Source organism: Eubalaena glacialis, chromosome 10 (genome assembly GCF_028564815.1).
Source record: "Eubalaena glacialis isolate mEubGla1 chromosome 10, mEubGla1.1.hap2.+ XY, whole genome shotgun sequence".
In the NCBI taxonomy this organism is placed as follows: Eukaryota; Metazoa; Chordata; class Mammalia; order Artiodactyla; family Balaenidae; genus Eubalaena; species Eubalaena glacialis.
The window spans coordinates 77,420,611-77,448,298 of NC_083725.1; the positions used below are offsets into that span (position 1 = coordinate 77,420,611).

The 27,688-nt window shown below is 46.6% G+C and overlaps 2 protein-coding genes across 4 annotated transcripts in view; one reads left to right on the top strand and one right to left on the bottom strand.

Moving 5' to 3' along the window:
* The window catches only part of USP47 (ubiquitin specific peptidase 47), a 123,246-nt gene extending 117,447 nt beyond the window's left edge, over positions 1–5,799 (top strand). For both annotated transcript variants that reach the window (XM_061201466.1, XM_061201467.1), the window contains exons 24-28: positions 127–245; positions 2,498–2,628; positions 4,141–4,188; positions 4,280–4,410; positions 5,235–5,799. In XM_061201466.1, the coding sequence (XP_061057449.1) occupies positions 127–245; positions 2,498–2,628; positions 4,141–4,188; positions 4,280–4,410; positions 5,235–5,409 (604 nt within the window). In that variant the 3' untranslated portion in view covers positions 5,410–5,799. The remainder of the gene's footprint in view (positions 1–126; positions 246–2,497; positions 2,629–4,140; positions 4,189–4,279; positions 4,411–5,234) is intronic.
* An 8,278-nt stretch (positions 5,800–14,077) lies between these two features.
* Positions 14,078–27,688, bottom strand: part of DKK3 (dickkopf WNT signaling pathway inhibitor 3) — a 47,892-nt gene continuing 34,281 nt past the window's right edge. For both annotated transcript variants that reach the window (XM_061203023.1, XM_061203022.1), the window contains 4 exons: positions 19,090–19,182; positions 17,837–17,981; positions 16,418–16,574; positions 14,078–15,595 (listed from right to left, as the gene is read on the bottom strand). In XM_061203023.1, coding sequence (XP_061059006.1) covers positions 15,376–15,595; positions 16,418–16,574; positions 17,837–17,981; positions 19,090–19,182 — 615 coding nt within the window. In that variant the 3' untranslated portion in view covers positions 14,078–15,375. The remainder of the gene's footprint in view (positions 15,596–16,417; positions 16,575–17,836; positions 17,982–19,089; positions 19,183–27,688) is intronic.

Consider the following 27,688-nt stretch of genomic DNA (forward strand, 5'->3'; position numbering starts at 1 on the left):
GAATAACCATTTGACTTTTGTGTTAGAACATAGTTCATTTTTCTTTGATGTGTCAGATTCATGTCATTTTTTTCAAGTTAAGAATTTCAAAGTATAGTAGTTTAAAATGTCTTATCACATTTGTAGGTTTCGTCTAAGGAAAAAAACATGGAAGAATCCTGGCACTGTCTTTTTGGATTATCATATTTATGAAGAAGATATTAATATTTCCAGCAACTGGGAGGTTTTCCTTGAAGTTCTTGATGGTATTATCAATATTTTTGTGGAGAAATACCAGGAATTCTCTAGAAATAATAGAAGTTATCATTTTTTCAAATAATGAGTTTCTTCTGTCTCTTCTCTGGACACCATTTGCCTTTTAAATATTTCTTCTTTTCTCTAATTTTAAGAATATGAATTCCTCCTTTCAGGGAAGTTGCAATTTCAAAGTTGTATTTTTAGTACTTTTTACAGAAAGTAAAAGTTTCTTAGCCATGTTTGTTATTTAGTCTCTTTTTTCATTATAGCTTGTTTTGAGGCTGTGGTATTAATAATTTTTCAGAGATTTTGAGAACAGTGACAATATTAGTTTTCTAGGCTGGTACAAAGTACTACAGACTGGGTGGCTCAAACAACAGAAATTTATTTTCTCACAGTTTCGGAGGCTACAAGTCTGAGATCAAGGTGTTGTCAGGGTTGGTTCCTTCTGTGGGCTGTGAGGGAGAATTTGCTCCATGCCTCTCTCCTAGCTTCTGGTGGTTTGTTGGCAGTCTTTGGTGTTCCTTGGCTTATAGATGCATCCTCCTGATCTCTGCCTTCAACTTCACATCATGTTCTCCGTGTGGGCTTTCGTATCTGTGTCCTGATTTCCCATATTATAAGGACCCTAGTCATATTGGATTAGTACCCACTTTAATGACCTCATTTTAACTTGATTACCATTGTAACGACCCTATTTCCAAATAAGGTCACATTCTGAGGTACTGAAGTTCAGGACTGCAACATGTCTTTTGGTGGGGGACATAATTCAACCCATAACAGTGTAACAGTGACCTAGAAGAGCAGTTCTGTTTGTCACACCTCCTGGTTTTAATTATCAACATTGGTACGTTTTAATCTAATGTTTTTTGGAAGAGTTAGTGGGGGAAAAGTTGGCTTTTGGGAGATATCAAGGGAAACAACTAGTTCTATATTCTTTTGTGACTTTGCTGTTGCTTAGAAAGTTTTTGATTTTCCTCTTCTTTTTCCATAGAAATTAAAATATCATAAGTTCTGGATATTTTTATGTAAGATTATGATAGCTTTCAGAGTGTTCAATAATACTAACACCTCACCTATTTCAGGCTATTTCAGGTCTAATTTGGTTTAAATTTCAATGTTTGAATTCTGATTAATTGACAAGTTAACTGGGGAGACAAGGAATAACCAGGACGCCATCTACCATGATTTGTAGGCAAGTGCTCCAGATTGTAGTTCCTTCTCTGAGTATCTGGGGCCTGAGAGAGTAATCACTGTGTCTGGGTAGGCCAAGAAGAGATGAAGGACATAGACATCACCCTTGTTAGGACGGAGTATATATTAGCAGAGATGGATTAGCCAGAACATGTCTCTGGATAGTAGGTCCGTGCATCAGTATCATTTCAGTATATATTTTAGCATCGAAATACTTGATTAAGATATGTCATGTGATTAAATCTAAGAAACATTTATTGACCTGTAATTTGCCAGACATTGCTGATCCTTGGTCCTACAAAAATGAATAAAGACCAGTGATTGCCCCCCAGATGCACAGTGTATGGGAGAGCCAGAACTACAAACCTGTAATTCCAAAATGATAGGTGTTAAGGACCAAATCAGTACAGTTGGCTCTTGTGTACATCAAAGAGAAAGGTGACAGTTGAGCTGGGCTTGGAAGAATCGGTAAGTTTGGGAGTAAATGAAAAGAGAAGGATTAGTGATAGCTTGAGTGAAAAACGAAGATAAACTGAAAGCTATTTGATTATGATTTTAGATTGTGGGGTAGAAGCCAACAGAGGAGCAAAGATCATAGATCCAAAGAAGAGAGTAATTGGGAGAGCAGTGTCCAGCAGGAGTCACAAGGGAGTGGAATTAGGAGTACTGGTGGAAGGAGAGCTTGCAGGGGTTAACGATTATATTCTGAGAGTTGGGGGAAGAGAATAAATAGTTTATTCTCAAAAACTACTTGGGATAATTGGTTTCTTTTATGCCCACTTTTTAAAATATTTATTTATTTATTTGGCTCCGCCGGGTCTTAGTTGCAGCGTGCGGGATCTTTAGTTGCGGCATGTGGGATCTAGTTCCCTGACCAGGAATTGAACCCGGGTCCCCTTCTTTGGGAGCACAGAGTCTCAACCGCTGGACCACCAAGGAGGTCCCCATGCCCACTTTTTAAGAATAACACTTGAAGTAAATCTTTTTGTTTAGTCAGGCAGTACAAGAAAAGGCAAATTATGAATCATTAGAGTAAATAGAATGATGGCCTAATCTTGCATATTAGGGGCAGAGAAGATGAAATCCATGTCACAACTTGCAGTTTTGTCAAGACGGTGGAGGCCTTCAGAGATGAAGTTGGATCCCTTCCAGGAGGTTGTGTTGGAAAGCAGTAGTGTTGATGAGTTGCGAGAGAAGGTAAGTTCATTTTAAAGAAAATGAACTAACATACATTTTTCTCTGTGGTGCATAAGAGACACCCTAGGAAGTGAGTGCCAGACACTGACGCAGCAACCTCTCTTTCTTTGTCCCTGTCACACCTTGTGCCACACTATTCTTGTTTCTTAGGGCTGCTGATGCTTTGAAAAATTACCTTGGCTTCTGGCCATCCAGAAGTGAACCGCCACCTTCTGTTACTTGGACCAACTTTGCCTTAAGTAGTTAGGATTAGTTAGAGGCACTAGAGTAAATTGCTGTATATGCGTAAAACCCAAATGAGGTAGAATCGAATAGAGAACCCAGATGAAGATCTCTTCTGCATTTTGCATTTTAAAGATGGGAATTCTAAGGATCTCTGGAGAAAGGGTGAATTATTCATAAGTGGTACTAGGACAGTTGGCAGTTTGGGGAAAAATTTATTTCCATATTTCACACCAAACACAAAAATAAATTCTAAATAAGTTAAATTTATATTTTAAAATATAATAAAATGATAAATGTTCTAGGTGAAAATATTGAGAATATTTTTATAATCCCAGAGAGGGAAAAATATTTGTAAGTATAATACCAAAAGCCAAAAAAGAAAAGATAGACAACATAAAAGTTTAAATCTTCTGCACAGTACCCCCCCACTGCCAAAAAATTTTTTTTAAAGCAACCCATAAACAAAACTAAAAAACAAGGGAAAAATATTCGAAACATATGTGAAACATGATGTCCAAATTTAAAAGGGGCTACAAATTAATAATCTGGACAATCTAATTTTAAAATAAGCAAAGAACATGAATAGGCAATTCATAGAAGAAGAAATACAAGTTAAAATAATAACAACACTTTTTACCTCTTAAATTGGTGAAGATTTAGAATATAAAAAAATACCTAGAGTCATCATGGTTTGGGGAAAACGCAATATCATACACCTTTGATAAGTGGTTAAATTGTTACATTTTTTTCAGGGTTCAGCTTGGCATTGTTTATCAACATTTCACATGTGCAATTCTACATCTAAGAAATATTTGCAGAAATATGCAAAGAGATATTTATGGAGATGCATATTATAGCACTGTAACTGGGAAAACCTAAAAACATGCTCAGTGTCCCTCGGTAGGAAATAAAATGGTATATTTTTCAACTATTGAAGAGAATGAGGTTACTCGGTATCCTATTCTTATATATAGACTATATAAAGTTATTATATACATATATAAAACTGTATTTATGAAATATATTTATAAATGTGTGTATGTAGTTTATATATGCATAGGAAAGGTCTGGAAGGAATATACTAAATTGATATTTCTGAGACATGGTGTTTGCAGGTCGACAGAGGAGAGAATTCCACTTCCTGCTTTTTAAAAAATTTTTATATCAAACATGTTACTTCTTTGAACAAAAAAGCAAGCTACGTCTGTGTTTATGAGGTTAAAGGAAAATAACTTCTCAGCAAATTTACTTTTTAGATGAACTCATGTAAAATGTTTCCTTTTACAGCTTTGTGAAATCAGTGGAATTCCTTTAGAAGATATTGAATTTGCCAAGGTAAGACCCTGAGAATGTTTAAATCTGGGTACTAGGGGCTCAGTAAACATGGCTAATGGTGTCATTTATTCATTCATTCTTTTCTCCTTAGGGTAGAGGAACTTTTCCCTGTGATATTTCTGTCCTTGATATTCATCAGGATTTGGACTGGAATCCTAAAGTTTCTACCCTGAATGTCTGGCCTCTTTATATCTGTGATGATGGTGCAGTCATATTTTATAGGTAACATTCACAATGTTTTGGTTATTTCTAGTGATGCCACATTTTTGTTGTGCATCTTGTTTTTCATAAATAGCTTTACAATTGTTATGATATAGAGCAGCCCTGACCAGTGCAAGCCATATATTACATTCTGAAATTTCTAGTAGCCACATTTTAAAAAGTAGAACGGTGAAACTATTTTAATAAAGTATTTCTAACCCAGTACATCCAAAATATTATCATTACAACATGTAAACAATATAAAAATCATTTACAAGATATTTTACATTATTTTTCATAGAGTAAGTCTTCGAAATATTGTGTATTTATTACACTTGCCGCCCGTGTCAATTTGGAGCGGACATATCTCAATAGGCACACATGGCTAGTGGCTACCGGATCAGACATAACAGATATAGAGGGAAAAGAATAGTCATTGGAGGCTGGCAGATATGTGTTCAGATTTAGCGTTGTTATTTACCTAGGTCCTCATCTGTAAAATGGCAACAATGATGTCAACCTTGCAGGATTTTATGAGAATTAGGAACTATTGCATTTTAAAAAACTGGCCTAGTGCCTGTTATAAATAGATGTTCAATAAATGATAGCCATTGTTATACTAATAGTAACATGGAAATTATTCTATGCCATTTTTCAAAGTGAGTGCCATGTTAATATAATAAACACATTAGAAATCTAGGATATCTTAATATATGAGGTATTTAACTTCAGTGGTGATAATCAGATTTCATTTTCTCACTGAGGAGCATTAGAGCATTTAAGCATAAATTAAAAGAGACAGATGGCTCTGCTGGTCTAATATGTCATTAATATTTTAAACGTAGGGATAAAACAGAAGAATTAATGGAGTTGACAGATGAGCAAAGAAATGAACTGATGAAAAAAGAAAGCAGTCGACTCCAGAAGACGGGACATCGTGTAACGTACTCACCTCGGAAAGAAAAAGCACTAAAAATATATCTGGATGGAGCACCAAATAAAGATCTGACTCAAGACTGACTCTGCTAGTGTAGCATTTTCCCTGGGGGATTTTGGTTTTAATTAGACGGTTCACTGCTACTGTGTAGTGTGCCATTATAGCCGGACGTGGTTAGGGGTAACCCAGTGATACCAGCACTGATTGGACTGCCCTTCACCAATCAGAAGCTCAGTGCCCAATGGGCCACTGTTTTGACTTGGAATCATGTTGTGCACTATAGTCAAATGTACTGTAAAGTGAAAAGGGATGTGCAAAAAAATAAAAACAAAAAGCAAAACCTACTAGAAAAGGGGAAAGGGGAATGAGTAAACTTCTTTTCTTGCGGACAGATGTGCACATAGCCGCTAGTCAAACCAGCCTCAAACAGGATGCTCATAGCTTAATAATAAAAGCTGTGCAAAGGCCATGAATGAATGAATTTTCTGTTTATTTCACTGATACACACATTACCTCATTGACAATTCGGAAGTAAATGCAACGTGTGTTGACTCTTGGAAAGCAGCAAAAATAGGAGCAGAAGAAAGAAATTCTTAGAACCAGCCGTAACCCAGTAAAGAAAGAATCGTGAAGTTGTGTTTTTGTTTCCTTTTTTTCGAAGTATTAAGAACATTATTCTAGATCATCAAAACGTTTCCCTTAGACCACTCCCAGCAGGTGGCAGCTCAAAATTGCTGCAATACTGTAATTATAACTGATTGTACGTAAGTTATGGATGTAGAGAATTCATTTCACTCGTTCATTCAGCATGTAAATAAAATTGATCCTATTGAGTTATCATAATTGCAGTTCAGCTATTTCCCATGGTTATTCCTTTCACATGTCATTCATGGTGTACATTTGTGTACATTGAGAAGTATAGCAGTTTATGTAAATGTAACCCTCAGTGGGGTTCCTCAGTGCTGGGTCCCATACGATTGTATTTTCCCTTGTTAATGAGGTTTTTCTGTTCAGCAGCTTCAATTTTTTCCTTTTTTACATTTATTTTTGAAGATTTACTTCAAGTTTGAATCTTCTAAAACCTTTTTAAGTCCCACTTTAATTTTTGGAGTTGATACATAGTTACATGTAGTTTAACTTTGGGGAAACATCTTAACATCGTGTTGAATAAACTTGCTAGTAAGTCAGGTCATGACACAGGCTAATGCAGTCAACATGATTTCATTGCAAAGTCTTAGAATCGGCAAGTTTTTGCTATGCTAAATACAACTATTCAATGAACACAATTCTACGTAAATTTTGAAAATGCCATCTAATTTATAAAAAAATCAATAAAAAGGTTTTGGTAAAACTTTTTCATGCCAGATGCTGTTTACAACAATGAACATGCCAATAAAACATTTGTTCATTCTGTTGTGTTATTTTGGTCATTAAACTTTTGTGGATGAAGAATCCGGGTTCAGAAGAGATTTGTTTTCTTTAAATACCACATTATGTAACGCATATTGAGTAATTATTTCTGTGGTAACGTATGTTTACAGTAAAGTTCTCATAAGAGAGATGAAAAGATGTTAATATTTAACTTTGGAGGATCCTGTCAATATTTCAAAATCAAAATTTTACCCTTTTTTTCCTTTTAAGAAAGAATTAGAAAATCGTGTTAGCAAATGTTGGTTGCAGTTTGAATGTAATGATTGAGAATTCCATAATATCTTAAAAGTCCCCACAAGGGGGGAAAAAAATCTTTTCTAAGACATTTTTCTGAGTAATTTTTATTCCATATAAACTCGGTAGCATTCTGCTAAATTTGATGGCGGTACCGTTCTGGGTTTGCATTAGTGGAATTGGTGGTGTTCTCAGAGGAAAACTTGAAGCATTTGTGATGAAGATTTGTCTTTTCAGATCATTTGATTTTCTGATGTAACATGACAGCTATTTGGTTCTGATGCAGGCCAGCTTCCTTGGGATATAGGGGTCAGTAAATGTGCTTTCTGCTTTCAAGGACTGACTCTGTGGAGCAGAGGCGGCCAATTTGTAAGTAGAATGGGTTTGGGGCCTTGTTTGCTTCGGTTTAGTGTCCCTATTAAGAGGAAATGGTGGAATCTTCATACCTGCTCCTCATTCTGTGCCTTCTGCCCCTTTTACTGTTTGTTTCGTGTTTGCTGTTTCTAATTGCAGGCGTATTACAAATACCAAGGGTAAAGAAAATATGTATTTCATTATAGAAAAGAAAAAGTTAAAGCTTCTTGCTCTTCAGTGCCTGATAGAGAGAAAACCCAATGTTGCACTTGAATAATTTCAGTAAAGGGGGTGGTGATTTCAAAGTGGATTTGTGACAGTGGGAACAGTAATTTGCGGGAAAGAGATTAATGTGTCAACCTCCCCCAGACTCAGAGAATCAAGTGAGCACCTGTAAGCCAAGGGGCACATTAACTGTGTGTTCCCAGGCCTGGGGCAGTGGAACCTGGTGATCACTCATCTGCTGAATCTTCTGAGGCTGAGGCAGGCCACATGCAATAAAGAGTGACCCTGCTCCCCATGGGTCATGCCAAGGTTTTGAAGAGTTTTTTCTGTGGGGCAGATGAGTTTGTGTCAGCCAGGGACACCCTGTGAGAACCAAGTACCTACATATCTAAGGCAGGTGCTGAAGGTCAGGGGTCCATTCTGGCCGAAGAAGCCAGAGCTATGGTTTCAGGACTCTGCCTTGTTTATTTAGCTGGTCTGTACACTGTTTATTTAGCTGGTCTGTACAGAGGTTTGCTAGATAAACATCTACTTCTCAAACGAAGTGTAAGAGATAGTAGTCATGACAAGATAAAAAGTGAGGGAAAGTGCCCTATACTACACAGTGTTTGGTAATCTCTTTCGTAATGAAATGGAAAGTACTTTAAAACTCTTGAGAAAATGGAAAGTACTTTAAAATTCTGAGAAAACGGGGGTGAACTATGCTACAGCTAGAAAACAATCAAGTAGGCAGGCTACACTGTTAGGAATGGTATCTAGGCGGAGAGAGGAGACAGCTATAAACTTCCAACATGGTCCGAGCTAGAGTGCACAGCATCAGAGCACTGCAGTGTTATTGCTAAATCTGGAAGTGACCTGTGAATGTATGGAATACAATAAAATCTTTTATTCTGATTCATTCGCTAGTATTTCCTTTTCAATTGGCTATTTTCCTTCTGAATTTTGTCCCTTTGTTCAGCATCAAGTCTCTAACCAGCTCTTGCACTTGTGACTTGCAAATTGTAGTCTAGAGTATATGGAATAGAAGATAATCTGAATTAGCAAGTTTTTTGTTTACTAAATAAAAGTATGCCATCTAAACAATTCTGTGTAATTTTTGCAAAACAAATCAATATTTTGGTCACTAGCAGTCAAAGCCTTCTAAGGCCACAAATCCTTAAATCCAATGCAAAATTGTGTGTATGTGTAGCTTTCTAGGGGTCTAGTAAATGCTTTTTTAATCAGGTTTGCAAAGGAGTTCATGGTCCAAATAAAGCTTGTAGCCACGTAGGCTTGGTGTACATGAAGCTGGTGTACAGAAGATGCTCCTCAATGTCGTTCATATGGGGAAAGGGGTACTATGATCATTTGGTTAGATATAGTGTTAATTTTCAAAACGTGGCTTTCAGAAACAATGCTTGACAAAATCAAGAGTGTGTTAAATCATGTGTGACTGTTTAGAAAAGAATGCGACAATCACTAGGGGCCAAGCTAGGAGGGCAAAAAAGTGTGAGGGAGGGACGTGCTCCCCCTTCCCTGTGATAGCACCACCAACCTACCTCCCCCTCACCAGTTAACCTGCACAGGAGAAGCTGGTCTTTTGACTGGTCAGAGCCTGAGGATTTACCAGGCCAGGGGATTATTAGTGGACCCGAGAGCCCTGCCTTAAAGGTGAGTACCATGCTCCCCCTCTGCTTCCTTTGCTCCCAATCTGCCCCTTCCCCCGGTATAGAGGGCACAGTTCATGTTCAGCCTTATAATGCTTAAGCAACCCACTGAATTAGAAGGTATCATCTTGTTGAGATACAAATAATGCAGTGGTTCTGTTTTTCTAGTAACTGTGCCAACTGTTTTTAGAATGCAGTTTCGCACTAGAAGCAGACTTTTGGGGCAACCCTATAACTTTTAAGTCACTTTGCATTATTCAAACAATCTGACCTTGTTGAAGTTTTTTAGTCATTTGATTTAAAGCGCCTCCCCCCACCACATGCACAGTGGCTGCTGGATGTGCCACTCTCTGCTTGGAGAGGGAAGGAGGCTATGGTCAGAGCCCTCCCTCCCCACTGGCTCTTTTCCGCACCAGCTCTGTGGATGGTGGAAGAGGGAAAAGAGCAGCCTCCTGTGGGTGGTGGTGAGGTTACTGTCCCCTTTTACCTGGTCACCACGAACTCTCTTAGGAGGTAGACGCCCTACGGGTCCTACCAGCCAAGGATTCCACTCCAAACAACACTGGTGGTTCCTTATGAAACAACTATCTTTTGTCGACTTCCTGCTGGCAAGGGACATTCCTCTGAAATGCGTACCACGTTATCCCATGATGCCCTGGTCCCCACCAAGTCTTCAACCCTTAATTGCATGTTTCTTCCATGGCCCTGTCTCGGGGGCTGTGGGTGCAGTAGGAATCTATCTTCTTTGCATCTGCCCTCCTCCGCCTCACTGCTCCATCCAGTCATCTCTCCCTGATGCTCCTCCTTCCATGGTACTAGTGGCAAGTCAACGTGTCCACCTTCTACACAACCATCCCCCTTTGAGATGTCAATGGCTCCCATACAAATTTTATTTTTTTATTGAAGTATAGTTGATTTATATTGTGTTAATTACTGCTGTACAGCAAAGTGACTCAGTTATACAAATACATATACATTCTTTTTTCATATTCTTTTCCATTATGGTTTATCACAGGATATTGAATATAGTTCCCTGTGCTATACAGTAGGACTTTTGTTGTTTATCCATTCTATATGTACCAGTTTACATCTGCTAACCCCAAACTCCCAATCCATCCTTCCCCACCTCCCTCCCCCTTGGTAACCACGAGTCTATTCTCTATGTCTGTGATTCTGTTTCTGTTTCATAGATAGGTTCATTTGTGTCATATTTTAGATTCCACATATAAGTGATATGGTATTTGTCTTTCTCACTTACTTCACTTAGTATGATAATCTCTAGTTGCATCCATGTTGCTGCAAATGGCATTATTCTTTTTTATGGCTGAGTAGTATTCCATATGTACCACATCTTCTTTATCCATTCATCTGTCAATGGACATTTAGGTTGCTTCCATGTCTTGGCTATTGTAAATAGTGCTGCTATGAACATAGGGGTGCATGTATGTTTTTGAATTATAGTTTTGTCTGCATATATGCCCAGGAGTGGGATTGCTGGATCATATGGTAATTCTATTTTTAGTTTTCTGAGGAACCTTCATACTGTTTTCCACAGTGGCTGCACCGACTTACATTCCCACCAACAGTGTAGGAGGGTTCCCTTTTTTCCACACCCTCTCCAGCATTTGTTATTTGTAAACTTTTTAATGATGGCCATTCTGGCCGGTGGTACCTCACTGTAGTTTTGATTTGCATTTCTCTAATAATTAGCAATGTTGAGCATCTTTTCATGTGCCTATTGGCCATCTGTATTTCTTCTTTGGAGAAATGTCTCTTCAGGTCTTCTGCCCATTTTTTGATTGGGTTGTTTGTTTTTTTGTTGTTGAGTTGTCCCATCCAAATTTTATGAGTGTTTCTCTGAAAGTTCCTCCCATAGGTTTTAGCCAAAGGAATAAGTATAATTTCCCCTGCCTCACAGGAGGTCAGACAGGGAAATAACCTGTTTTCCAAACACTGCCATCTCCCAAAAGGGGCTTTCTTACCACCTCTCTCATCATCTTTATATAGGGCAATTGAGTTGCTGCTGCTGCAGCGGCACCTCTCAGCAGCCCCTGTTATGAGGTGCCTAGCTCCACAGCTGTCGGCCCTCTGACTTTGGAAACCCAATCTGGCTATCAAAACATAATCTCTAATCTAGTTGCATTTCTTGACTCTCTGGAGGGGATGCACAGACTACAGGAATACTTAACTGCCCTTTATCCCACGCTTCCCTCCCACCACAGCAGGCCCCTGGCTTTTCTCTTCAGCTCTCATCCTTCTGCCCTGCACCCCTTTCTCCTGATTGTGTCAAAAGCGCAAAGAACCAGGCTAGGGAGGCTAGAAAAGCCAGACCCTGGGAGGAGTAAAGAGGGAGCAGGAACAGAACATGAAGAGGGGAAGCTGGGAAGAGTCAGCAGCAATCATTGTTGTTCCATCACAGTCCTCTTCCAGTTTAGTCTAAGGCCATGTGGGTGGACAAGCCAGCCATACCTCTGGGCGGAAGGTGGGGCTCAGACTTGGAGCCTGCACCACACCCAAACAAACACTTCATTTTCTAATCATCTTGCTTTCCCATTGAGGGTGGGAAAGCGGGTGGGTTGGGATTCATAAAGCTGCATGTTGTTCCCCTTTTAGTTGTTTCTGGTTTCGAACAACAAAGACTAACAGCAACTTTATCTGTCATATTGCTGGTTTACTTTAGAAGGAGTCCAGAAATAGTTGACAGAAGGGCTGCTTTCCTCCTCAACATCATCAAGGACTCAGACGTTTATCCTTCTGAGGTAAGTAGAATAATGGCCGACAAAAGATGTCCATATCCCAAACCCCAGACCCTCTGAATATTTACCTTACATGGCAAAAGGGACAGCAGATATAATAAAGATTAAGGACTTTGCCATGGGAAGATTATTCTGGATCATATATAAGTCACTGGAAGTGAAAAACCTTTCCCAGCTGCAGAGATGGCACCAAAAGACCCAACCTGTTACTGCTGGCTTTGAAGATGAAGGGGGCCATAAGCCACAGAATGAGAGCAACCTCTAGAGGCTAAAAAGGGCAAGGACGTGGTTTCTTCTCCAGAGCCTCCAAGAAGGCAGCCCTGCTGATGGCCTTGATCTTGATCACATGATCCCAAGATGGCTGCTGCAGCTCCAAATGTCACATCCTAAACACCTGTGCTCAAAGACAGGCAACCAGGGAAGGGGGTGGAGGGTGGGGACATACTTCCTGTAGGCCTCTTTCCTTTTGTCACTCAGGTAAAAAACCCTTCCCAGAAACTCTTTGGCAGCCTTCCCCTTACATTTCCAGGGCCAGAACTCGGTCATGTGGCCATCTCTAGCTGCAAGTGGGGGCTGGGAAAGCAAGTGTCCAGCTTTTTCAGCCTCTGTGATGGTGGGAGAAGCGCAAGGAAAGAGGGCTGGGATTAGCTGTCAGGTAATTGAAATGACAGCATCTACCGTGGCTTCCTTGGCAGGAACTCCGGATCTCGGGAAGGGCAGGCAGGAAGATGCAAGTACCAAGCTCCACCTAACCTTTACCACTTTCCACTTAGAATCGTGAGTAGAGGAGATACACCAGCGTCTTTATATGTGAATTTCAGCCAAGAATTTTGCCAAGCGTCTCATGTTCTTACATTTTTGTGGCTATGATGACAAAGTGGAACAAGGTAATATACCTGCATATAAGCTCCATGAGAAAGTGACCTAGTTTTTATCTCATGTGCCACTGTCTCCCTGGCACCTAACATAGGGACTGACATTTAGTAGGTGCTCAATAAATTTTTGGATGAAATAATTTTCAGCCTCTTCTCCAAACGCTCAAATTTACCTTGCCTTCCAGCCACTGTGAATTACTTGCAGTTCCCCCTATATACCATCCCTCCTCCTTGCCTCCCTCCCTCTGCCTGTAGCCCAGAATGCCCTTTCCTGTTCCTTCTGTCCTCCTGATATACTATCATCTTTGAAAGCCAGTTTCCATGCCAGCTCTCCCAAGCCACGTGCTCCTTTGAGGATCCCGTAACTCTCTGTTCAGATATCGGGTTGACTGCTTTCATTTTGTCAGTGCTGCGTTTAGTGTATCTCCCTCATTAGGCTGTGATGCCTTCAGGGTAGGACCCTATCTGGATCAACTTGGTACCCCTAGTGCATATCACAGCACCTGGTTCTGAGTAAATATCTGTTGAGTAATAAAGATGTAGAGTGGTCCTGATGATTCTGGACATTGAAGAGAAAACAGCTAATTTTAAGAGATAAACTTGTCAGTATATCCTGGGCATACTGTACTAGATATTGTTTTGACTTCTAGCTCTATCACTTAATCTTTTTGAGTCTCCATTTCTTCATCTGTTAAATGAAGAAAATACTCATGGGTTCAATGAATATTGAATTAATACGGGTAGACTGTCTAATCTGGTGTTTATCAATCACCCAGGTGACCTTCATATATAGTAGTTTATCATTATGGATTATTATGCTCACTGAATATCTTACTGTGTTTGGCCCAGAACTGCATTTGATTAAAGAAGCCTCCCCAGAAAAGAGGCATACACATTCCATTTACTCTTTCAGAGACAATGAAGCACTGACACTCTTAAGGACTAATTCCCATCCCAAAATGGTTAACATTTCTAAAATATTTTGATGCTAAAAGAGGTATGCTTCCATTGTCTGGAAAATTTGCTTTATGGAAGAACTTTTTTTTTTTCTTTTTGGACAATGCAGGTCATTTCTATTTTATTTTTTCTGGCTGAAAGGGCTTTATATTTATTCAAAGTCAAAAGGAAAAAGAAGTCCAAGAGCTACAAAAGAGTAGTTTAAGTGATTTATGCTTGATTTCTAAATGCAACATGTGTTTATACATAATTTAAAACTTGAAGAAAGCATGCTTATACAATTGTGTGTGACTTTAACATTTAATAACTCTGAATACATGATGGAAACAGTCCATGACACTTGAAAATATTTATAGAACAGCATACAATTCAGTGCTCTTAGCTTGGATATTACAACCATATTTCACAGTCTTGCTTGGCTTGATTTTCTCCATGCAGTCAATAATGGTCTTCAGTTGCTGGTAAGTGATTTTGCAAATTTCATTTATAACCCTGGCCCTAAGATTACCTAAGTACTGTTTCTGGCACGTTAACTTACATATTATGCTCCGGTCATGTGTACCTTCAAAGTTACTGATATAACTGGCTGCCACAGGGGACAGTGTCAATACCTCTGTCTCCACTGGAGTGATGGCCACCCACACTGGGGAGAACGCTGGGGAGAACGCTGTTTTTCTAACAGCAGAACTTTAATCTTACAGGGATGTGTGAACTAGTTTGACCTTAGTTCCAGATGTGCCTCAAAAAAAAAAAAGGAAAAATCTCATTCTTCATCCTCGTAGGGGGTACTTTTGGTGGCACTGAGGCTGGTGGGGAGAGCACTGGGCTTGGAATCACACCTGGGTGACATCCTGCTCTGGTCTTCACTAGCTGTGTGACTTGGCAAGCCACTTGACATCTCTGAGCCTCCGAGATCCTGACAGACGGGGAGACCAACGCCCCCTTCACCAGGCTGTGGTGAGAGGACATGACACTGCTGCCCTGGCACAGAGGTAGGAGCTAAGTAACACTGCTGAGAGGATGAATGCAGGCAACGCGGAGTGAGAACGTTTCACCTGCAGCAGCTGAGGGCAGCGCTTGCCTGTGCCCATGGGGAGAATGGCATGAAAGATTCACTTGTTGCATTTTCGCAGGTTTACGTTTGCAAAGCAGGGCATTCTTCTCCACATGTTTGAGAGTCAACATTTCCCCAAAACCCATCGTGGGGAAATTCTGCATTCTTTTCCATCCCCTCCCCTCCAACTATTCTCGAGGCAATGTCATACAAAACGAAACGTGCCGTCTGCCAACCAGCAGAGGCGAAGCAGCCAATACTTTGGACCAGTTTAGCAGCCCTATTCTACCTTCAGCCTCCCACACCCTGGTCTTCCCCGGACACCAGAATTGTGATGCATGGGGGAGGGGGGTGGGTGCTGGGCAAGGGTGCAGCCCCTCATGTTGTTTCAAGCCAGAGGGGAAAATGTACTGGGAAGAGGGCACGGAAAAAAAGCCTGGTGAGCCCACACCTAGGGACACAGCTGGGGAAATAAATTAACTACTTCTGTTGCATGTCTACCCATAGAACAGTGGGTCTAAATCTCCTCTCCCTCCAGCAGCTCCGAGGCGGCCCCGAGCTCCCTGAGAGCCATCTCCACTGACAGGCTCCTCTCCAGGTTCTCCAGCTCCCGGCGCACCTCCTCGATGAAGCCGCCGTCTTCGTACTTGTCCGGCACGTCTCTGGGCACCAGGTTCGCTCCGTCCTCATCGCGGCCCCCGACGAAGGTGGGCTTGCACATGTACACCAGGCTGTGGCTGCGGAGGGAGGGACGGGGGCGAGGCCCAGCCCCCCAAACTGAGGCCCCGCCCTCTGCACAAGCCCAGCTCACTTTCACGGCACCTCCTCTAACATCCTGCCTTAAAGCAGATGCCGAGGGAGGGTCACCTTTGGAGAATGTGCTCCAAGGTGAGCTCCCCCACGTCTAGCCACAGGTCTGTCCTCCTGTCACGGACCCTCTCTGGCAGCCCTGAGGACTCCGGGGTCTGAGAGTTTACAGCCCCCTGCCCACCCGGGCCCCCAGGCAGCAGCAGCCCCTGCTGCACCTGTGGGGAGCCCTGGGCCTTGTGGGCCGGGGCCAGGGTTCTGTCTGTCTCCCCAGCCACCCTGGATTCTGCTGGGAGAGAAGGCGGAGCAGTGGCTGCTGAGTGAGATGCGCACGGAGAACTTAGCCTCTGAGCAGGCCTGGTGCTTCACGTCTCTCCACAGCCTCTACTCTGCTGGCCACTCTCCCGGCTCCCCTCCTACCTCTCTGACTGCACCTTCTGTCTCCTCTGCTCTTTCATTGTGATGGGCCTGGGCTCCCTCCACACCCAGTCTTTTTTAAGGTCATCTACTGAGGAGGCTTCAACCCTCACACAGATGAGCCCAAATCTGTACCCCTGACCACACCTCCTGAGCCCTAGTCCTATAGATCCGCTATTGGACCCTCCATCTGGAAGACCCAAGGACACCTCCAACTAAACCTACCTTAAATTAAATCCACATCTTCCCCCGACCCTGCTCCTGCTCTTGGGTCCCCACTGGGTGGCACCTCATTTGCTCTCAGCCCCCGACAGAAAGGGCAGGTGAGACCTCACCTCTGAGGCTGGCAGAGGAGGCCACTGGCACATGGGCATCGGTCCAAAGCTCCATCAGGCTCCAGCTCCCAGGTGATGAGATCCAGAAGCCGGCTGGCAGGGTCATGGCAGAGCTCACCCTCCACGGGCAGGGGTGTGCACACAGGAAACAACAGACCTGGAACCAGCTGAGGGTTACCCCTGTACCAGGCAGGCAGGCACCAAAGGAAGGAGCAGAGAAATGGGGTGCAGCCCCCCAGCTTCCACCCTGAACCCCAAAGTGGAGGTAGGGATTGAAGAGGTGGAATGGTAGGAAACCAGAATGACGGCATGGGCTCAGGAGGGAACAAGCTGGGAGGGCTGGAGCAGTTAGGGAGGACTGGCTGGAAGAGGTGGTCTTGTGCTGGGTTTTGAGGCCAGAGGTATGGAGAAATTAAGAGTGGAAAAAGGCACTGAAGTTTTTTTTGGAGGGGCAGGAATTACTGTAACAAAATATGTGTTCAAAGAAAAAGAAATCTGGAAGGATATACATAAGACCTTTGCTTATCTGTATCTTCCAGTTTTCCTACATTGAAAATGTATTATTTGTATAATTAAAAAATGAAAGTAACTATGTTTATATATATATATATATATATATATATATATATATATATATATATATATATATATATATATGTAGAAAAATAGAAAAAAAAGGCTGGAGCACAGAACCAACAAAGGCCTGGGGTTGGGCTGGTGAGAAAGGTTGGGACAGCGAGATTCCCAGATGGGCCAAGGAGTAGAGAGAAAAGGAGGACAGGTAAGCTGGACCTGGCCGAGGTCTTGGAAGACCAACTGAGGAGTGGAATTGAAGTGACAGGACAGGAGCAACTGCAGCTCCCAGAGGAATGATACCCAGGGAGCCATGTCCTTGAGGAAAACTGCTGGGGCAGCAGGTACCAGGTGGACGAGGGGTTGAAGGAGGGGGTTAAGGGACGGTTTCAGAAACACCCGTGGATGGGGAGAGCACCTGAGCAGACCTCACCTGGGAGGGGCAGTGAGAATGGGAGACGGGAGTAGAAGGGGGCCACTCGCAGGAAAGCGGACCAGGGCCAGGTGCTACCCTGAGGCCTGGGGAATGGGTGGAGTGGGATGGGGAGGTGGTGCCCTCATCCCACCCATCTGGGGGTATTCCTCCCTCCTTGGGCTCATGCATCCTGAAGGAATTTAATTTCTAGGCATCACAGGGGGAAAAAGAAAAAGAGAGAGACAGAGAGAGCTGGTCTTCAGCCCCGGGCAGAAGTTGTGGCGCTGGGACACATACCAATGAGCATCGGGGACCCTGCCTAGGAGGAGGTCCCTGAAAAGGTGTGGTTGGCATGGACGGGGCCCCAGGAGGCCCAGTGTGCTGGAGCTTGGGACAGGGCTTGTCCTGCCCCCAGAGGGGAGCCCACCCACCTCTCTGGAAGGCACAGCACAGCCCCGGCTGGCAGTCCCTCTGGTTGTCACAGATGGTCCCGTTGCCGCCTTTGGTGGCCGTTTTGGTGCAGTGACCCCAGACGCACAGCTGGTCTCCACAACACTCGCTGTCCCGAGTGCAGAGCTGCAGCGGGGAGGGAAAACACAGGCGGCTCACGGACCTGAGGGAGCCCAGCCTGTCCCTGCCCCCAATCCCCCAAAGCCTGGAGACAGCGCAGGTCGGCTAACCCACATCCTCCTACTATAGACAGGAGGAAACCGAGCTCCTTGGTCTGGGGGTGTCTTAGGGAAGTCAAGGGGGGTGGAGATGGGAGCTGGGCAGGAAACATGACACCTGGGGGAGTCCAACGCAGCTTGAGATTTTATAAAGGATGGTTGCATCTTTTCGGTTCCCCCCCAGACTTGGCCTTGCCTCCTTTTCATTAGGTCCCTAATTAACGGTCAGGAAGGAAGATGGCTTATGGCCCACAGACGCAGGCAGCAGCGTGAATCTGAGCAGCTGATTAAATTAAGGCCCAAGCCTGGGCAGCCACATGGACGGGAGGGCACTGGGTGCCTTGGACCTGGGGTCGCACATGTGGAGTGGTGGCACCGAGCAGGCCAGGAGCTGCCTAACCACAGGTGGGGCCAGGCGGGGCAGCAAGAAGCCCTCTATTTTCCAAACTTGTTATTGTGCTGTGTTATTGCCTTAATAACGAAAAGGACCAGAAAAGCCCATATATGGCTTTGTCCAAAACATCTGTTGGGCGGAGGGAGTTTCACTCTTCCCCGGCTTCCCGCTTCTCTCTGGAACCTCCATCTGGAACATGCTCTGGCTTCTTCCTGGGCCTCCTTCTGCCCTCTCTGAGCAGACTGGGAGAAAGATCTGGGGGGTGGGTTGCCCCTTCCCTGCCCAAGGGCTGCCGTGGTGTTGCTGGCTGCGTCTACTGGGATGGTCTTCCCCAGGGAAGGAGCAGGGTGGGGCCTCCTCTGTCCTCCCTCCCCATCTCTGGTATCTATGAGGCGGGCAGGGTGACAGCAGGTCTGCAGACGGCTTCCTGGTCACCCCAGGAGTCAGCCCCACTGGGCACCATGGACTGGCTGTTCCAAGCGTGGACACGGTGGGGCCCCATAGGAGGCTTCCAGGAAGCCCAGCTGAGAACTGGGGGCCACTGGCCTTCTCCCCCGGGTCCCCTTTTCTGGGTCCCCATGGCCCTGGCGCTGCAGCTCTGGGGGCCTCTGGGCACACTCACTGTCTGCTGGTCCCGGCACGGCTGGCAGGAGTACTCGAAGCTGGAAAACTGGCAGTACCTGCCAGGCCCACAGTCCTCATCAATGATGCACTCCTGGGAGGGGAGGAGAGGGGAGGAGAGGGGAGGAGAGGGGAGGAGAGGGGAGGAGAGGAGGGAGCAGCTTCATCAGTGAAAGGCAGATCAGCTGACCCGCGGTGCCCTGGAAGGGCCAAGCCCCACTTTATCCCGCAGTCTTAGCCCACAGGAATGAGAGAGCCCACCTGGCTCTCTCACTTCAGCATCCACTCCCTCCAGGCTAGCGGGGCCCTCACCCACCCCGCACACCCGGGCTTCTGCCCTGCAGGACGCCACACCCAGTGCACACAATCGAGTCTGCTTGCGGCCCTCCCCCTCACACACCCGGGATGGGAGCACAGAGACTCAGAGCCATTCTTCAACGAGGAGCAGATGGCTTTAAGAAGAAGAGCTCATGAGTTCCAGGCCCAGGCGGCTGCACAGGAAGGGCTGGGGTCCCGGCCCAGCAGGGCCCTGCTGACAGTGAAGAGAAGTGCTGCAGAGGCTGTGCAGCTGGGCGGCTGCTGGGGGGCCTCCTGAGGGTCCTGGTCTGGGGTCCAGGGCTGCCTGGCAAAGGCAGCTGCCAGCTTTGAAACCCGAGGAGGGTGCAGCTGGCACTCAGCCCTCCAGCCCAGGTGCCTTCTCATAGCTGCCACCCCTGCTCGGCTGGACAAATGGGGGAGAAAGGGAGAGAAGGGATCTGTCCACCCCAAGGCCCGAGGCCCAGGAGAGGGAGGCCACCAGAGAGGCCACTGCGGCCCGGCCACGGTCGCCAGTCACAGGCAGGAGCAGGGCTGCTTTAGCTCCGGGCCTGCTGTCAGGCTCAGGCCCGGGGCTGGCAGCTTCAGAGGGAGGGAAGGGCGGGAGAGGCGAGAGGCATAAGATCCACCACTGCCAGCCCGTCATGGTGCAGCCCCGGCGGGCTCAGCGTCCCCGATCTACCTCGTGGCTTCCCCAGCAAGCAGCAGGGAGGCCTTACTTGCCCCATGCTATCAACCTGGAAACTGAGGCTCAGAGAGGCCAAGGGGGCCCCACAAGACAGAACAGCTATTCAGGGTAGGGGGACCCTCTCCACCACCAGCCCTTGGCTGAGGGGGCCTAGGGCTCCAGATGCGGCCGTCAGGGACCCACGGATGAGGAACTCTCCTGAGGCGGGTGTCCTGGGGCCCCAGCAAACCTTATGGAAGGGTCTGGGGGAGGGAGGGACCTGCCTCTCCGCTCTGACCTGGGCATGCTCCATGCTGAAAGCAAGTGTGGAGCCTGACCCGGAAAGGCCTGGATGGGCAAGCCTTGGCCTAAGCGGCCTGGGCTGGTCCCTACCTCTGCTCTGTGAGCTGAGGCACCAGTGCTAATGGGTATGGACAGGAGACTGTGAACGGGGTCTTCTAGGGACCCCCAGGGCCAGAGCATGTGTGTAGGCCTGGGGGTCAGCAGGGAGGCTCTGGCCAGGCAGCCTAGGGAATGAAGCTTTGTCCCTGGGAAGTGGCAGGTGTCCCCAGGCCAACACTGCAGGCCTGAGAAGATGGGTATTTGGTTCAGGGCAGCTGCAGGCTTGGCCTCTGCATAGGACTGTTGCAACTCCAGCCTGGCACTGACCCCCAGCCTGGCATACCTCAGAGCATGCGGTCATGCTCTGTTCACCAAGCAAGGCTCACCCAGCCAGGAAGACCATCAGTCCCACTGGACACCATCTTCCCACAGCCCCTCTGAGGGATGACGGGGAAGAGGCCAACCTGGAGACGTGGTACAAGTCACCCCCATGTGCCAGGCTCTGTGCTCATCAGGGGCTCCAGAAGGGACCAGGGCTGACACCCAGAATAAGTGAAAAGTAATTTAAATCTCTACTGTAACTTCTCAAAAAGTGACAAGGGTAACCAAGCAGGACCCAATGGGGCCTTCCTGGGACAGACCCTCACCCCCACCCCATGTCCTCCACCTGCCTCTTGTTTGTAGAAAAACTTTAACCTCCTAGGCCTTCCCTGAGTTCCAAAGAAAAAATTTAATCAGAAAAGTGAGAAAATGCAGAACCAAAGGAAAACAGTCAAGCAAGACAAAATGGTGATAGTTTAGCCATTAAACATGTCCTTGAGCTGTTTTGCAGATACTGAAACCCCCAGCAGGTGGAAGAAGTTAACTGTATGCTGATCACAAGCCCACAGACCCCAGGCAATTGGAACCAGAAGACTGAGGATGTTGACTCCCAGTTACCTTCCCACCCATCAGAAGAAAGTCCGCAAGCTCATCACGCACATGTGCAACTCTCTCCCTCAACCTGTCTTTACAAACCCTTCCCTGAAAGCCATCGGGGAGTTGGGATCTTCTGAGCTTTACTGCTTGCTTGGCCTTGCAACAAACGCTGCACTTTCCTCACCACGACCCGGCATCAGTAGATTGGCTTTACTGTGTGCAGGCAAGTGGACCCAAGTTTGATTCAGTAACAAAAGGAGAGCACAGGGCTTCCCTGGTGGCGCAGTGGTTGAGAATCTGCCTGCCAATGCAGGGGACACGGGTTCGAGCCCTGGTCTGGGAAGATCCCACATGCCGCGGAGCAACTAAGCCCGTGAGCCACAACTACTGAGCCTGCGCATCTGGAGCTTGTGCTCCGCAATAAGAGAGGCCGCGACAGTGAGAGGCCCGTGCACCGTGATGAACAGTGGCCCCCGCTCGCCGCAACTAGAGAAAGCCCTTGCACAGAAACGAAGACCCAACACAGCCAAAAATAAATAAATAAATAAATAAATAAAAAGAAGCTTTTAAAAAAAAAAAAAAAGGAGAGCACACTGCCCAGCACCCTGCAAGATGACCTAAAATTGCTCTTCTCTGTGTCTCCCCAGCGTCCCACTCATCTTGGCCCACGAGCCCCCTCCCACGGCTCTGCCCGAAGTTTTCATCACCACAGGAGTGCAGCAGCTCAGCAAGTAGGGTCTGCCCTCCCAAAAGGAATCGATCTTGTCCCTGTTCCCAACCCAGCAACCCTAAAAGGTCAGCTGTTTTTACTGGTGAGAAAACTGAGTCTCAAGAGGGGCGGAAGGGCCGCCCAAATCAGGGGCTGAGCTGGGGGCAGGGCATTCCGTCTGTGTGACCCCAGAGTCCATAATAGCCTGAGAAGCCGACAGGTTTGTAAGTAAAGCACTCAGCCACCGCGCCTTCCTCGACACAGACTCAACTCAGCCAGTTAAGCCAGAAGCGTCCTGCCATTTCTTCCAAAACAGAATAGCAAGAGCATGGGGTGGGTGGGGGGAGGAGGGAGGGAGGGGTAGAGGGCCCACAGGTATCAAGGCCCTTCTCTGAACCCGGCCACATTTTGAAGCATTGGGATGCAAACGTGAATAGGAGAAGGCCTTTGCCCTCAAAGAATTTATCATTCAATTACAAAAAAAAAAAAAAAAAAAAAAGCAACCCAGCAGAAAAGAGAGAAGGGTATGAACAGACAACTTACAGCCAGTGAAACTGCTTTGTCTCTTCACGCAGAAAAGATGTTCGATTTCACCAATAATCAAGAAAATGCAACTTAAAAGAGCAGGATACCATATTTTCACTTAGAACGAAACACAAAGTTTGATACTATCTGCGGTAGGCAGAATACTGCCCCCCCCCGCCAATGTCCACACCCTCATCCCTGGAAGCTGTGAACATGTCATGTTACATGGCAAGGGGACATTAAAGTCACAGGTGGAATTAAGGGTGTTAATCAGCTGACCTGACATAAGGAAAGAAGCCTGGATTATCCAGGTGCACCCAGTGTAATGGTAAGGGGCTTTGCACATGGCAAGGAACAGCAGGGTCAGTGTCAGAGCAATGCCACATGCAAAGACCCTCATCCCCAGTTATCCAGACCTAACTGGCTTTGACTATGGAAGGGCCATGGGCCAAGGATCAGTATTTCTCCTAGACCTTCCAGAAGGAGCACAGCCCTGCCAATACTTTGATTTCGGTCCAGTGAGACTCCTGTTGGACTTCTGATTTACGGAACTGTAAGATAATAAATTCCTGTTTTTAAACCACTAAATATATGGTAAGCTGTTATAGCAGCAATAGGAAACTAATACATTGCATAATATCCCATGTTGGTAGGGATTTGAGAAACTGAGCATTGCCAGATGGCAATTTGGGGGTAATTAAAATTGAAGTAGATGTTCTTTGCAGGCAATTCATCAGCATCTATCAAAAATGTAAATGCACAGATCCTTTGACCCAGTAATTCCCCTTCCAGGTGGCTATCCTCAGAAACACTCATCCATATGTGCAAATATCCAAGTTCAGAGATGTTTAAGGCTATACATCAGTATAATATTTGTAATCCAGAAATAATGGAAATGCCCAATAAGAGGGGACTGATTAAATTATTGTACAATCATTCTGTGGGAAAATGGCACCAGGCAGACATTAAAAAGAATGAGGTAGTTCTTTGCACTGTGATGTTTACAATCCATCAGTAAGTAAAATAAGCAAGTGAAAGAAGCATGTAACCTCACTCCTGTAAAGCAGAATAACAATACGTGTGACACGCGCCTGGACCCAGCACAGCGCCTGGCATGCGGGGGCACCTGATGGATACACGCTGAGTGGATGAAACCACTTGTATGTTACTGGGGCAAACAGGCTAACAAAATGCTGCCCGTTAGCATTGATCTGGGAACCAAAGCAAGAAAATATGCACATTCCATTAACTTGGCTTCTCATTCCCCAAGAATCCTGTAGACTTGGAATTTTTACTACATACTTCCCCTTCCAGATCTTTAATTTAAAAGATATGAGATGTGGGGGCAGGGGCGGACTTCCCTGGTGGTCCAGGGGCTAAAAGCCCGCGCTCCCAGTACAGGGGGCCCGGGTTTGATCCCTGGTCAGGGAACTAGATCCCACACGCCACAGCTAAGAGTTCGCATGCCACAACTAAAGATCCCGCATGCCGCAACTAAAGATCCCGCATGCCGCAACTAAAAGATCCTGCATGCCACAACGAAGATCCCACATGCCGCAACTAAGACCCGGGGCAGCCAAATAAATTAAATTAAAGAAAAAAAAAAAAGATATGAGCTAAGAGCCCCTGCCGTTCACAATTCTCCATCAAGCAAAGAACAGGTTCATCCTCAGGAATATCTTCATTTCCCTAAACTGACTCCTACGCAGAACAAAGCATTCCCTACAAAGTCACAGTGAAGCAATTAATTTTTTTCTAGGTATGGAAAAATTTTTGGCATGGAACCTTGCCAAACACTTTTGAAAAATCCAGATACACTAAAGCAATGGTTTCCTTTGCAGACATGTTTCTGCTACCTGCCAGGGGCTCTGGCAGGTTAGTTCAGCATGACTGACCCCCAAGAAAGCTCGGTGCTTCTGTGTTAACGGTCTGCCGGCTCGCTTATTGTGGATGTGCATTCCCAGCAGCTAGAAATGCTAGAGATGCTCTTTGAGAATTGTGATCATACTGGAAACCGTGGAACTTCCAAGTGTAAAGAACCCCTAGAGGCCAAAAGAGCAGAAACTGAATTCTGGTTTTGCCACTTCATAGCTGTGACCTATCTCACGGGGCTGTGAGAATGCCAAAAAATTTTTAAAAAAGAAAGAAAAGAAAAGAATGAAGGGGTCATGTGAGCACCACGGAGCAGGTGGGATGAGGTGCTGGGGTGGGATGACAAGCTGAGCCTACACCAGCTGCCCACGGCGTTCTGGCACCAGGCCCAGCCACGGCGGGGTCACTGCTGCCGCCACTCAGCACCAGTTCTCCTGAATCCCCCCAGCGCGGGCCTTAGTACCCACACTTCCCAGATGTGGAAACTGAGATTTAAGGTGAAGGATCTGTCCAGAGTCACCCAGCCCAGACGTGGCGTTGCGAGTCCAAGCCAGTGGGTCTGACCCTAAAGACAGGATCCTTCCATCTCCCCTCCTGGGAGGATCACCTCTCTCCCTTCAGCACCAACCAGTCTCCTGTGCCTCAGTCCCAGCTTAGCAGAGCCCGCCTGGGACAGGGCCCCAGGCCCCACACATCCCCGGAGACTCAGGGCCAAGGCCACGGCCCGTGGGCGTCTGGGCCTCAAAGCTGGGTCACTTAGAACCAGCTTCTTCAGAGGCTCCTCCGGTCCTGGCCACTCGCTGTCTGTCCCCGCTCCTCCCTCCCATCCTGGTGGGGAAGGCTGACAAACAGCCTAGAGGCCTGCCGTCAGGGCCGAAGCCGTTCAGAGGACGGGGTCTTTGTTGTTCTGAGGACGGAGCTATGTTTAGAAGGCGCTCCGCACAGCACTCTGCTCAGAGGCTGGCGGGGAGGCGGGGCTGGCAGAGAACACGCTGGAGATTTGGCAGGATGCTAGGCCGGGAAACGGCCCTGGCACTTCGAAACTACCATGAAATACTGGAAAATGGCAAAGGAGCCATTCTGCGTCTTTGATTTTCCATTTCAGAGTTTATCAGGGGAGGCAAAGGAAGGGGGAGAAAACAGCACAGGAACCCCACGAGGCCTTCCTCGGCTTCTGTGTGGCAAGCGGCGGGGGAGCTCAGCTGCTCTGTGGCCCTCCTGCTGCCCCACTTCGCTTCTCACACTGGCCGGGACATGTTGTCCGTGGTCCCCGGGAATCCAGACATTCTTATATCGAGAGGCCTAAAGGAGGAGGCCACCAGGGGGGCCCCTGCCAGGGCTGGGGCTTTCCACAGGCTCCTCTCAAGCCCATCTTCAGGGGAACCAGCCAGGGCACATGAAATGAAGGCCCAGGGGACCTCCACCAGCTGAAACTCGCTGGCCCTTGGAGCTACACCCCCTGCAGCAGGGAAGGTGCAGAGAGCACCTGCTGCGTGCCAGCACCTGCTTGGGCTTCCATGGCTCTCTCTATCCTCACAGCCCCGTGAGGTCACTTCACATCCCCCAGCATGTGCCTGGTGCAGAGTTGCCATTCAGTTAAAAATACATAGATGAACCAAAGACCAATCTCCACTTTGCAGATGAGTAAACTGAGGCTCAGAGCCCAAGGTCATCGATGGAGTTGGAAACACTAAGATGGTAAACCCAAGTCCATCAGACCCCCAAGCTGAGGCTCACTGACCTTCCACCACACCCTGTTGCCTCTGAATACCCAGGTACAGGTTGAATTATGCTCCCCCCAAATTCATATGTTGAAGCCCTGATTCCTAGTACCTGTGAATGAAAAATGTTGACTGCCATATCAGTAAACAAAGGATGTTGCAGCCATCAAGCCATCACATTACAGCTGCCCCGAACCATGAGCCCTGAGGGAACTCAGGATGGAGACAAACCAAAGGGGCTGCCCACTGCCAAGCCCTCAGCCATTGCAGTCACCCCCAACTGTGCACCCCGGGGGAATTCAGAATGGAGAAAAGCAGGGTACTGGCCCCAGACAGCTGAAGTGAACATCAAAGGAATGATTTGAGTGAGCCCAGACTCTTGCATCTTCCCAAACATAGAAAAGAGCTAACTTCCTTAACTTGAGATATGTGGTTTTCTTTTATTAATAGTAATCTTTTGATGTCCTGACTACCTGGCCTTTGTTACAAAAACTCCTATATATCCTGGCTCCCCACCCTTGCCTCTTCGGAACAGTCCCTCAGAGTGATCTGAGAGTCCTCTCCTCCGGGCTTGCAGTCCTCAGAATGTCCACCGAATAAAACGTAACTCTCAACTTGCAGGTTGTGCATTTTTTTTTTTTCAGTCGACATACCTCAGAATGTGACCGTATTTAGAAATAGGGCCATTGCAGATATAATTACTTAAGATGAGGTGATTAGGGTGGGCCCTAGACCGATACACCTGGTGTCTTTATGAAAAGGGGAAATTGGGACACAGAGACAGACACAGCTGGAAGGAAGACGTTGTGAAGATCTACAAGCTGTTCCCTCAGAGCCCTCAGAGGACCCACCTCGGCCAACAGCTCGACTTCAGACCTCCAGCCTCCAGAGCTGTGAGACAACACATTTCTGTTGAGTCACCTTGTCACCTAGCTTGCGGTACTTTATCCTGGCAGCCCTAGGAATCTGACACCCGCCACTCCCAACAAGCCTGTGGCCAAATCTCCTCTGTTTCGGACCTTCCACACACATCCAGCCTCTGTTCCTGAGCTTCGAATCTCCCTCGGGGTGGGGGCCGCAGGTATGACAGAGGGGATGAGGGTCGGTGGCGGGGGGGAAGACATGGCACATTCTGAAGGATTTTTACCCCAGGGACCAGAACAAGGTTTCTGCGCTGAGCCCAGAAACTTTCAACCAGCAAGTTTTTGGCCCCAGGCCCATGCTCTGGTTACAGAGTTTGGATGGTTGGTCTTCTCCTGGCTCCAGGTGTGCAGTGGTGGTGCCGGGCCCTGAATGCTCCTGGGATGCGGGGATGGTACAGTCTGAGATAAACAAATGTCCCTCCCAGACGTGGGGCTGTTCTCTGAGCCCCGGCCCTCCTGAGCAGACTGTGGGCACCAACCGTCCTCATCTGCCCAGAACTGGGGGGCTTCCTGCAGTGCCTGCGGGCCCTGCAGTGCCAACACTGGGAAAGTCCCGGGCACTCTGGGAGCACACACCCTCACACCTCCCTCTCTGGGCCCTGTCGCTG